The 12,993-nt window shown below is 51.0% G+C and overlaps 1 protein-coding gene across 1 annotated transcript in view; it reads right to left on the bottom strand.

Moving 5' to 3' along the window:
* Nucleotides 1–60: 60 nt before the first annotated feature.
* The window catches only part of slc25a26 (solute carrier family 25 member 26), a 34,814-nt gene continuing 21,881 nt past the window's right edge, over nt 61–12,993 (bottom strand). Inside the window, exons 6-10 of the mRNA XM_037491266.2 lie at nt 10,661–10,705; nt 7,968–8,037; nt 5,021–5,085; nt 2,684–2,757; nt 61–488 (exon numbers count right to left, since the gene is read on the bottom strand). Of these exons, the coding sequence (XP_037347163.2) occupies nt 392–488; nt 2,684–2,757; nt 5,021–5,085; nt 7,968–8,037; nt 10,661–10,705 (351 nt within the window). The 3' untranslated portion in view covers nt 61–391. The remainder of the gene's footprint in view (nt 489–2,683; nt 2,758–5,020; nt 5,086–7,967; nt 8,038–10,660; nt 10,706–12,993) is intronic.

Raw genomic sequence — 12,993 nt, 5'->3', positions numbered from 1 at the left:
ACCCAAGTAGAGGGAGATGTACGCAGTAACTGTCAGCGGAACAAATCACCAAACTGCACCTCCAAGGATAAAAAGAGACGTTCTTTAATAGCACAGCTCATTGATTTACACACACACACACACACACACACACACACACACACACAGTAAAGATGGCTCATCTGAGGACGTGGCTCGGTTTACTACAGAAGTGCTCGAGCCCGGTCCGTTTTCCCTCAGGGCCCCGATGAGTAGGAATGCAGCCCTCTGGGAAATGCCCCCGGGTCTGTGGACGCTGCTCCTGGGGGGGGGGGGGATTGGGGGGGGTGGACGAAGCTGCTGCCACCTCCACAGCTGCCCCCCCCCCCTCCCCTTCCCTTTGTTGGACCACACCGGCGTGCAGGAAGAGCTTCTACAGCAAAGAGGTGCGGACCTTCTCGTAGGCTCCCAGGAAGATGAACCCCCCCACGCTGATGAAGGCCGTCCTGGGGACGCTGCCCGCGAACACACTGCAGGGGGAGACGAGGGGGGAGCGACTGTGAATCCTCAGATCACCAATACCAGCACAAACACAAGGCTCATCGCTACGTATCAGGATACCTAATCAATCGTTTCAGTGTTCACGCGCTGCCGAAACACGTCTAATCAATAGTTGGAGCAAGTTCGATGGGTTTCTTCCTAAAGCGTTTGAGACAAATGTGTCTGAAATATGCTGAATATACACATTTATTTACTATCTGTGTATTTGTAGCTGTGCCACATGCACACACCTGAACGTCCTCTAGAAGGACCCGTTACAGGGTGAAGTAGCTTATTCTCAGAGGTCGGCCCTCTGCAGCTTTATTTACCCACACAAAGAGATATACGCCCCCCCCCCCCCCCCCCCCGTTGTTCGAGGTTTATTTCCCCGCCGTCGATTTAAAGTGGAAATCTAAGATTTGGGTCACATGACAGCATCTCTCAGCCATCTAAACTATTCACACAACTCCACCATTCAGAATGCCTCGGCCCAGCGAAGGGTTTGCCTAGAAGAGAGTGTGTGTGTGCGTGTGTGTGCGTGTGTGTGCGTGTGTGTGCGTGTGAAACAGAGAAACCGTGTGCTTGTGTAAGCAGCGACTGGTCTGAAGGCCGAAAAATAAACGCAGAGACGTTAGACGTCACGCGTCGTGCCCTCAAACTCTTTCCATCGCCATCTGCCCGAAGCACAAGTCACAGGCTCGCCGCGGGAAAGTACTCCGCATTACTCACACAACTGCATCACATGAGATATCCGAAGCACATCAAAGTCCAAAGACGTCAACATTGCTCCCGGGGATGCCCCCCCGGCAGCAGCGTGAGCAACGGACTCATTTTAAACTCCTGTTGGGTCTCAGCTCCCTGGACTACTGTCACGTTTCCTGCCTGGGATCAGACCCACCTGTGGATTCTGAGACGTCAGAGTGGACCGCAGCTCAAACGCCAACCACCCCCCCCCCACACACACACACCTCCCCCACCTCCCCCGAGTGGGCCGACTCCCTCTGACATCACAGCCTGGCCGGCCGCAGAGAGCCGTCATCTCCCCGTCGACGGGCCGATCCTCTCGCCTGAGGAATCGGGCTAAATATAGTTCCTCCAGACGTGACTCCACCGCTCAGAGGCGAAGCCGCGCCTTTAGTTTAGAAGAAGAAGCAGAAACCTCCGTGGTCCTTCATTTAAAGGAGAGAAAGACGCCGCTTCAGTTGGATGTTGGTTACATGTGTGCCAACAACACACCTCTGGTACCGCTCCACACAACCTAACTAACTGGGACTCCGCTCCCGGTGCATCGTGGGTACTGGCTCTCTGTTAACCCGTGGTCTCGGGGGCATGGCACACACATGGAAGCACTTTAGAGCTTCACTACACTGCAATTGGGCCTATTACCATAATTACAGCTTTAAAGCCCCAGCAATTTGTATGAGGCATGCAGCAGCGCAACCGCCAGGCCCACTTTGCCCCCCCCCCCCCCCCCCCCTTTGCTCTCTACATACTCCCTTTTCTCTGTGTGTGTTTCGTTCTCTCCTCTCTCCTAGTTACCCCCCCCCTCCCTCCCTCCACCATGTATCATGTATCAGGTTGTGGGGCTCACGCTGCGTGCTCTCTGAGTGAGTTTAAGGACAGTTGGTTATGGAGAGAAAGGTGGGAGAGCGGCATCAAAGAGCCCCCCCCGTACATTACCACTTGGTTGCTGCTGCAGCTTGGGGGGAGGGAGGGATGGAGGGATTGAGGAGTTCTCCATCACCTCGTTGAGATCGTGTCGTGGTCACGAAACGTGAGCTTCATTCAAATCGAAGGCTGGCTCATGATTGCTGATGTCTGAGAGCAGTTTGAGGGGAATCCCCCCGCCCCCCCCCACGACGGCTCGTGTTAAACACAAAGCTGAAATGCAATTTTTCTTCGATTAGATTGCTGCACAAACAAACAATAACGCAGTGCCTTGTGTTTGCAGGTGTTTGTGCGAAGGAAGTCCCCCTGGCGTTTGGCCCAGTGCCAAACCAACTGTGCCTGAGGGGAGGAGGGGGGGGGGGGGGGGGGGGGCTTTTGTCCAGTGTGCATCATAAACACATCAAAACGCTTAAATAAACCCGTGCGCTTGGCCTCCTTGGCTCCATCATCGGGCCTGATTACGAAGAGGCGGTTCCATTCCAAACACTCCTGATGGCCTTTAAAGACGCACACTCACCCCGACAGGCCTTGGCTCTTCCACACGTCGTGGAGCACCAGCGGGATGTTGCCCCTCGCTGCGGTCGACCCGGCCTGGAGAGAGAGAGAGAGCGAGAGAAAGACAGAGATAGAAAGGGGGGGGGGGGAATAGAGGCGTGATGACAGATGGATCATCTCCTCCACTTCCTGCTTCTCCAACGGACACCCTGTTTAGTCTTCCTCAGCGGAGCTTCCTTCAACTCCCCCCCCCCTCCCTCTTTTTCTCATTCCTCTGAGGCTCCCTCTGTTTCTCCGCACGGACAGCTGTGTCAGCGAAGGTGACACCCCCCTCACCCCCTCGCCCCCCCCCCCCCCCCCCCTCACCCCCTCGGGCACCTGCTCGGCAAAGCAGCCAGCCGTTTGCCCACCCAAAAAAAACACTCAACAAGTTCCCTCCGAGCCCAGACTAGAACTTATATGTACACAATACGGCTTAGCCGGCCATGCACTCTTTAATCCATCACTGTGTGTGTGTGTGTGTGTGTGTGTCTCCCAGATCTGTTGGAACGAGAAGAAGATTCCCACATTTCATTCATGTGGGGGGAAGGGAAAAAAGGCCCCATTCTCCGTGTTTCTGTTGGAGACAGGTGGCTGACATTTGACTCAGTTTTATTTTCCTTCACCACTGGAAGGGGGGGGGGGGGGGGGACGTTGTCCAACACACACACACACACACAGTCATCTTTGTCTCCTTACAAGCGTGAGTGAGCAGTGATAAATAACGTTGCCCTCAGCGTTGTGGCATCCACACCGATGCATGCAGGGAAACATGGCCGCCGGAGGAGGAGGAGGGGGAGGAGGAGGAGGAGGAGGAGGAGGAGGTGAAGAGCCGCGTTGTGCGGTGGCAGCGGCGCGGCGTGCCAGCCTCGATGCCAGAGCGGTCGGGGCAGCGGCGTGCCGTCCCGGAGTCCCGCCCCAGCAGGGCGTGCACACGTCCAGGCTGTGTTCCCGCCCGCCTCACAACGCCGGCCTTTCACTCCGCCCGCCGCAGGAGAGGGGGAACCTTCACGTCTGCTGCGGCGGCGACGGAAACTGGCGCGACAAGTTCCAACCCTCACATTTCCTCCGTTGCGTCCAATCCAAACGATCCGTACCCATCAACGCCGCCGCCTTCTCTCTCCAAACAGCCTCCTGCCTGGACTTGTCATCCCTTGCTGACAACAAACCCAACTTGAGTCTGACACTAATGCCATGGTACCATTTAGGCACTTCAGGTGGAAATGGAAAATGACACGTTGAAATATGCTGCTTCTAATGTACGTCACCGCCTACACAAAGCACATTCACATCTGTGGGTGTTTGGGAGAAAGTTAAAATTGATGCACTAGCCAGTGACATATATCCCACTCTTTTTGACCTTTGAACTTCAAAGTTTAGACTGCTACTGCTGTTAATAACACAAAGACAAAAAGCAAAAGGCAAACCAAGAAAGTTGTATTTTACCGTTAGATAGAATAAAAACAAAGTATTAGTACAGACCACTAAACGTCCCCTCCACAGATATCATCTTGTATCATACTGGCTTCCATTTGGAAGAATACCTGGTGAATGCACTGCTCTGCGCTGAAGCCTTATACAGTTCTAACCTCTGCTGGTGGTGAAGTACAGCAGCTGCATTTCAAATCACGTTTTCCAGGAAGCTTTTGTTCCGCCGAACGCAAGAGATCAAGACTGTCTGAGTGTTTGGTTAATTCAAGGACCTCATTAATTAGTCTGGTTGTCCGGGGGGAGAGGGGGGGGGGGGGGGGGGTGCAGCGACGGAACACTTTGACTTTGCCAAGGACAGGCTGTGTGTGTTTGTTTGCGGGGGAGAGGGGCTGGTGTGTGTGTGTGTGTGTGTGTGTGGGGAGGGGGGGGGGGACTTTGAACTCACCACCCTCTACACACAAAAAGAACAAAGCGAGGGAAGCCAGACCTCCAGTTAGAGCGAGCCAGGAGTGAAAGAGGTGGACAGAGGGAGGAAGAGGAGGGACACCACTGCACCAAGAGACACACACACACACACACACACACACGTGGAGGAACACACCGGCCTTCTGGTTCACCTCTCAGTGACAAGCAGCAGTAACCATGTACCCAAACATTCGAGGTCTTCCCGATACCGTCCGTGTTCCAGGTCAGATGATGGATGCGCGCATGCCTCCCCGCTACCTCCGCCCTGCTTCCTACGCCCCGAGGACGCCGCTGAAATGCGCTCGGGCTGCTGCGGCCCGATCCGCTCCGCTCCGCCTGGGAGGCGTCACCTGACAGCAGTGTTTAAAAAGCTGCTGCCAGAGGAGGTGGCGTGCTCCGTGTGCGCTGCAGTGTGTTTGTTTACCTTCGCGAGCATGATCCTGGTCTTGGCCACGTCAAGAGGAGTGGTAACAACTGCCGCTACTCCACCTATGAAACAGACACACACACACACAAAGTGCTAAAATAATAGCTCCCTTAGCTTTAGGAAGTCTTTATACATTGAAAATAAATCCCATAAAAGTCCAATTACTAAACGCAGATACAGTAACGGATTAACTCAGTGATATATACGAGAAACTGTTTAGTTAACTTCATCAAAATGAGAATATTCCCCATTCGAGACCTGATAGACACCCTCCCTCCCACCGCTGGGCCGAATTGGACGATCTAAATTCAGCCGGAGAAAGCATGTGATGAAAATGATGTAATCTCGTCTCTGGCCAGGTCCTTCCGCCCCCCCCCCCCCCCCCCCCCCCCCCCCCGTTGCTCCAATGGGGTCAAGTCCGTCGAGGGAGTCAAGGGTTACAAGTGGAGATATTCAGGATGATTAAAAGGCGCCCGTGTGAGCATTTCCCGTGTCAAACTGATTAAGTATGAGCGAGCGAGAGTGTGAGGCGCGACGCCGGGGGGGAAGTGACTGAAACACGAGGAGCCCTCTCGGCCCGCAGCTCGGCCGCAGAGGGACGAGAACTCGATTCCGGCGAGAACTTGATTCCCGTTTCAATCTTTTTCCCCCCCCCGATAACGTGTCAACAGCTCAGTCAAAGTACTGGATGTGGAAGCCGTCTGGCTGTTTGAAGCTGAATACTTTGTTACTACAAGCTGTGCATGTCCGCATGCATTCATGCCGCATTACATTATCGTAAAGGGTTTAATCCAAGTTTTCAGGAATGGTATCAAAGTGACATCACATGCCTTTTTTTGTCTGTCGGACACCAACTAATCTCCATTCTCCACTATTCCATTTGAATTTCTCGCTCTTCCTCCTCGCGGCCTGCACTGAGTCCAGGTGGGGTGGCGCATGGCCACGTCTCAGCTCCTTGGTGCGAGGTTTCCTCATCTCCTCCGGGGCCTCTTTCACCTCCATGTCTCCATCTCCCCAGGAGGAGCTAAGCTCGACTCCCCTTCTACTGTCTGGCGCGTTGTGGCCGTCGCAGGAGTTATGGAGTGAAATCACGCAACGACTGCTCCACAGAAAGGCTCATCGTGAAAATATGCATTTTATTTGGGTTTCTTCAAAGAGGGGAATTTAGATTTTAGATCCTTCAGGAGCTACAATGCTGAAGGTTGAAGTCAAGCTGAGCTGAACCCTGGGAGACAAGGTCTGAGAAGGCCTCGAATCAGGATTCAAATAGACAAACAAAAGCTGATTCCAAGCAAATCCTATACGTCAGATATCTTGAAATAATACATAGAGTGGAACTAATGAGTGGATTCGCCATGCTGTTCCCATTAGCTAGATATGAATAAGAGAAACTGTTTTGTTTTACTTGCTTTCTTGGCAAGGAGCATGGAATATAGAGACTTGACAGCTACAAACACATTAGATGCATTAGGTCGGACTCAAGAGTGTTGTTTGGAAAACTTGTACATCAACATTAAGTTAATAATAGCAATCAGTTGGGAAATCAGTACCAATCAGGGTTTGGGTCCATCAATTCTCTGTTATCATGGGTCTGCATACCAGCTTTCAGACATTAGACTGGCCCGCTCAGCTTCTCCTGACCATTCTCAATTGTACTGCACCGGTTTGTTACTTGGTATGCCTTCATGTCCGTATCTGGCCACTTTACCTCTGCCAAGGCCTCTCTATCAACTTCAAACTTCATGGATTTCTCAAAGGACAGAAAAGCACAGACAGATAGCGTCCACAGACGCCTTCGTCCAAGTACAACACGTACGACAAGGCCAGCTACAATCCTAACATCAGCCCAATTGAACCCACAGGTGGTTCCACTTATTCTGACCGATTAGACTCGTGCTGGAAGTTGGGGGGGCGGAGCTGTGCTCGGAAATACGTGATGTCACACGACTCAATGGACCAATAGGATTAGTTGGTGTAGAAGCAGCTGTGAGTCGTCGACGCCCCAAACAGATACATGTAAACTCAGTGACTAACTCGTCAGGTGGGAGCCAATCACCACCTCGGCTCACACTGATGTTGAATGTGATTGAGTTGATTGTGTGAAATTGAACTAAATTTGACACGACACTTAAATGGGTCCCCCCCGATTGACACAAGAACAGATTCCTTACACGGTTTGTAAAACAATATCCTCGACACGGTGGACACTGGGCTGTGACCTTTTTTTCTTTCTTAATCTTTACACGGAATTCAAACCAAAAACCATCAAACAGAACTATTGGGTTTCTTTTACAGCGTGTGACGAAATCCTCTCTAGTTTTGGCCGGTTCCTTTCCCCCCTGCACTCATCTTGTTTTTGGTCCACTCCACTTGCCCTCACTCATTCCTTCCCTGCGCCGTTCTCTCTCTCTCTCTCTCTCTCTCTTAAACCACTTCAGGCCCCAGTGCTCAGGAGGTCACACAGCTGCAGGGGCCCATTCCCAGGAACCGGCCCATCTCATCCATGCTGTCTCCTCCCGTTTGTTGTCCTCCTCTCCCCTGATACTCACCCAGACTGAATCATCACGCAGAATCACGCCAAGTATCTGAGGAGCTCTGATAATGAAGCATTTTCTGAGACAACCACGCATTATTAACATTTGCTAATTCAGCTTGGCTGGGTTTGCCTTTCTTTCATCCATCCATCCTTCTCTACTCTACTCTGATCTGCTGCAGGTGAGGATGGGACTCCCCAGCAATGCTTACCTCTGTGGGATCTAATAAGAAAACGGCTTTGGGTAAACTTGTCCTGCCCTCCTCGTCATCTATTCCCCAACCCAGCTATCGATTTATCCATCCCTCCCCTCCCTCCCTTCTCCCCACCCCCCACCCTCTTCCCCCCCCCCCCCCCCCCCCCCCACCCGATCTCCGCCTCTTTCCCAAAGCAGCAAATAATCCCCTGCACCTGCAAAAGCTCCGCACACTGCAGCCTGCCAAGAGTAGAGCGTGTGACCTTGCCTCTGCGACCACAGAGTCTGGGAGAAAGAGAGGGAGATGTCGAGAGGGAAAGAGAGGGTTGTCGATAGAGGAGCATGATGAAAGAGGGAGAAAGAGGGAAACAAAGGGAGGGAAGATTGCCGTTAGTGGGGATATCAGACACATTGAAAACACATTGTGAACCTTGGTCTGCTCTGGGGCTCCGGGGCCCGCAGCTGGGAACCCGGGCCGCCCGGCTATTTTTGTGCAGCCTTTTTCTCCCCCCCGTTGATGTCATAGTATTTGTTTCCCAAGAACCGGGACGGGCCGGGAGGGAGGCCTGAGAACGTGCTGCTGCAGCGGCGGCGGCGGCCCCGTCCCCCCCTCCCTCCCTCCCTCCCTCACCCCTGCATGCTTGGTCCAGATGCCATCGTGGTGAAGTCCAGTAGGTCAACAGAGATTAGCATATCACACGCACAGATCCCCACATTCTTTTATTTTCTTTAAAAAAAAAAAAAAAAGGAAATCGGCACTACACATTTTTGGGGGGGGGGTCATATAAATATCCACAGGGTTGTTGAACTCAAATTACATCGGGGCCACTGGCCGGGTCGTCATGTACAAGTGGGGGCGCTTGAACACCCCGCAGGAAGAAAAATAAATTGCCAAACTGCAACAGCATCCACTCGGGAGCTTCCTTCTCCCTCCTCTCGCTCACTGTCCAGCACCGTGACGACGCTCGCCATCATGCTCTTATGGAGGGCCGGCCAGAAGTGGCCTCGGGGACGCCTTTCCATCGGGGGGGGGGGGGGACGCCTGCTGTGCTCGTCAATAATGAGGACGTTCAAAAAGCTCGCCCAAAAGCAACTGGCCGCCGACGGAAGGAGCTCCTCCGTCCCTCTTCCTCCCCTTTCCCTTGAAGAACAGCATGGAGCGTTTACGAACACTTTCTTGTGCCCCCCCCCCCACCACCACCACTGAGAGTCTAATCGGCGGCACGTTATCTCCGTCTTCTCCCACACGTGGACGTCACAGAAACCACATGTGCACAAACACAAACAAGTAAACGCGCAAAAGACGAAACAAACCAAACAAACGGAAAGGAGAAGACCTGGCGGAGGAGATCAGGATGTGTCATGTGGGTTCCATTAGAGGACGGATGGAAAAGGGAGATTCGGTTTTCCGCATCAAAGGCCTCGCGCTGGGAGATTCCTCTCCCGAGTCTCTCGTGACTTTCATGAATAAATAATGAGGGGTAAACCTGGGAAAACAAAACTTTTTGACCTTTGAACTCTTGTCTCGGGGGGGGGGGGCCTGGAAGCACCTGGAAGACTTCCCACAGGAAAAAGGAGGGGAGGCGAATGTGTTACTATGTCACGTACGTGTCGTGTCGTGTGTGAGTGCATCTCATTGGTTGAATTTGAGTTCCCATCTTTGACCACCGGCGATCAGTCACAAGCTAAAAGTGTGACACCCTCCTGTTGTGCTCGTGTTGTCCAGGTCAGAACAGATGGGGCTTCTACACTTGGGTGTCGGGGGAAAAACAACAACAAAACCAAGATATTACAGAATAAATGTGAGAAAATATAATAATAATAAGAATTACGCATGCACACATTGAAGCCTGGTGTGCACTGACCAGTGTGTGACATTTGTTCATATTGTGAGACTCCTCTTGAGCTTTAAAATGTTCCTGCCTGGGTGAGCATGCATTGATCACAGCAAAAGAAATCAGGGGGGGGTTGAACTCATTGCCCTTTACCCCTTTTCCAGCAGGCCCACAGCAATTGGTCTTTTCCTCCCGCCGATTCTCTCTGACAGCTGTGCTGGCTCGGTGTGAAATGAAAAAGAAAAAGCCCATAACGCAGCACATTGCTGTCCTACGGAGCAGGTGGGAGATCTTGCCGCACACACATTCCCCTCGCTCTCCCTCCGCCGGGCCTTCTGAACACTTCGGTGGTCGCTCGGAGAGCGAAGGCGGTAAAAGCTTTGGATTTGAAGGCGCAGAGGACGCGCACGCGGGGCGACTGGGAGTAGGGCGCCAATGGAGAAGGAGGCGAGAGGGGAGCGCGGAGGTCCAGATAGCAGCCGCTCACCCCTCCGCCAACGGACGTGTCCAGATGGCCTGGAGAGAGAGGGGGGCCTTTGACCGAGGGACAAAGAGACACTTGTGAACGACCAGATCTAACTCACACAAACACACACACACACACACACACACACACACACGCACGCACGCACGCACAGCTGTGAAGTGTATTGTTCGTCTGGTCGGCAGTTAGCTCCTAACACCGATGGAATGTTTGACTGTCCGCCTCTTGCGCCCTTGAGACATGATGTCACTCCGACAAAACGTCTTTTCAAAGAGAAACGGCCTTTTTTATGCGAGTAGGGGCCACACGAGGAAAATATAGAGAGGGCAAGGAGAGAAAAAGAGAAAGAAGAGACATAAAAAAATAAATAAAAATGTGCAAAAATGATTGTCGTAATAAAGTGGCTGGTCGTGACAAACCATTAAAGTGGGGCGTAAATTCAGATTTTTTTGCCACAATGATACAGGGGAACGCAGAGGGGGAGGCTACAGGCGATTGGTGCAGAGTGAAGGGACAAAACTGACGGATAGTGAAGAGAAAGCGGGAATGGAGTCAGTTAAACACACTCATGGAAAGATTCTGTACGTACCTTTAAATATTCCCAAAGTGGAAACTGCACCAGAGAGAACGGGATCTAAAAAACAAAAAAAAAGTTTGACTCATCAAGGATTACCTCAGGATTCAAGTTTCATCTTTAACCTCTAATTCTCCTGCACTTGTCATTCCTGCCACCTTGCTCTGTTTCCTCTTCCTCATCTGACTGCTCCCTTGATCCTTCTCACTGCTGATGATTAATGAATAAGACAGGCTGTGGTCTGGCAGCCCTGAATGGATGGATGGATGGATGGAGCAAACTTGAAAGGAGGAGCAGAGGGATGGAGGGAGGGCTCAAAAGTGATAAAGTTGGCGCGTGGGTGTTTCCAGTGGAAGTGCTTAATTGACAAAGGTAGGATGATACAGTGAGTGGAAATCAGCAGTAGTGCCAAGGCAACAGGCAAATGACACACACACACACACACACACACACACACACACACACAAAACCAAAGTCACACTGCGTGGTGTCTTGGATCTCAGCAACAAGGGGATCACTTCAGCAGCACAGAGACAACTTCCGACCTGTGTGCATGCCTCTTAGTGTGCTTATGACGCACTTTGACCGGAGGAACTCCCCTCATATAAACACTCAGAAGGACAATAACTCATGCATCTGCATGTGCTCTGAGAGAGAGCTGAAAATATATACTTTTTAACATCTTTACAAATGACTTAGTCATCCCAAAAAGGGGATGAAGCATTAATACAGTAGACCACAGCAAATTGTGCTTCTGTACTGAGGATGAAGTACGGCGTTAAAGGAAAGCCTAAAATAGGCCGCTCAAGCTTTCGCTTTCAGCACACAGAATGTAACTGAACCAGGCTCACTATTCCTGCACATATGAGACAATGCGTTCCTCCGTCAGCATCCTCATTATCTGAGAATATGTGTATCCGCTGAATTCAGGCTCCCCCGCTGGGGGATGTCATTGGTCCCCAGCGGGAGACCGTTGGAGCAGGTGAACAAGGGTCTACAAACGTGCCACACTGAAATATAAACGATTGCATCGATTGACATCCCCTTATTCTCGCTTCTTGTATCCAGCTCCCCTGAACGTGCACTGTTAGAACTTCCTCTGCATGATTTCCAACTGGCGTGAGATAAGAGAGCTTTCGAAAAGGAATCAAAGTGCACGTGTCTTTTATGCCTTTTTTTTGTTTTTGGACTGGAGCGGGAATAGAGGGAATAGCGGGAATAGAGGGGGCTACAGCGACAATAACTAAATGGAGCTTTTATACATTTTATACTTGTATAAATGGAAGGAGCTTACAGGAAAGTGTTAGTTAACTTGGTGCATTTCTTTCTATTATTTTTTTTGTTTTGTTTTTGTTGACAAATTTTACTTTTTCCATAAGTTGTTTTCAGTTTGAAATGTAGCTGAGAGGAGAAGCGAAGGACAGATTGGTTCCTTCGGACAATCTGGAAATAGTGATGCACAAATGATTCATGACTTGGTTTGACACCCCTGACACACATGAAGTAGGTGAGCGTGTGTGTGTGTGTGTGTGTGTGTGTGTGTGTGTGTGTGTGAGCGTGTGTGTCCGTACTGTCTGGTGGAAAAGGAAGATCTGAAAACCACATGTGGTCTGATTCAGAAAGATAAGTGACTTATAGTCAGGAGAGAGGGCTCCGGGGACACGCCCCTGAAACACACTTTGTTTTGGGATAATTGACTGACCAAACTCATCCCTCAGCAGAATGAGAAATGGAGAAGACACAGAAAAGGGAAGTGGGGAACAAAGGGCATATTTTTCCCCCTTCCTTCTGCAAGTTCAATGGTGTTACATAAGTCAGTTACCAATGGTGTCCCACGTCCAGTGCATCACACCACTGTGAACATCCCCAATCAGAATCTGTTGTTTTCATTTCATTCCAGCGAAGAAATGCGTGAGCTTGGATCCCCGCTCCAACTTGCTCTGAAAACACAAGCATGGATCCTCAAAACAGCCCAAGGGAGCCCGTTTTGATTTCGCTCTTGATTTTCTCAGGTGTGGCAACGTTGATGACTGACTTGTGCATCGACATTGAACTTTGGGTTCATGTGATCTTTCTTCATTTTAAACTATCGTGACAGGAAGGTTACGAGCAGAGGTGTCCAAAAGGCGTTGAAATACGTTTAAATTCCTCCCTGCGGTCTGATGATGAGCACCAGGGATGCCACACCCATTGGAGCTCCTTGTGTTTCGAACTATTCATGGTAAAATGACCATTTTCCATCAAATGTTTGGAAAATCCAGAGAAAGGGAAAACCCTTGCAGCTTTGACTGCTATTCTGTTAAGGGGATACTGCTGTGTTTGCATGAATAAAAAATAAAAAGTGTGTG

This window comes from Pungitius pungitius, chromosome 8 (assembly GCF_949316345.1).
Source record: "Pungitius pungitius chromosome 8, fPunPun2.1, whole genome shotgun sequence".
In the NCBI taxonomy this organism is placed as follows: Eukaryota; Metazoa; Chordata; class Actinopteri; order Perciformes; family Gasterosteidae; genus Pungitius; species Pungitius pungitius.
The sequence above is the reverse complement of the archived record's forward strand: the minus strand, read 5'-3'. Positions and strand labels throughout refer to the sequence as shown.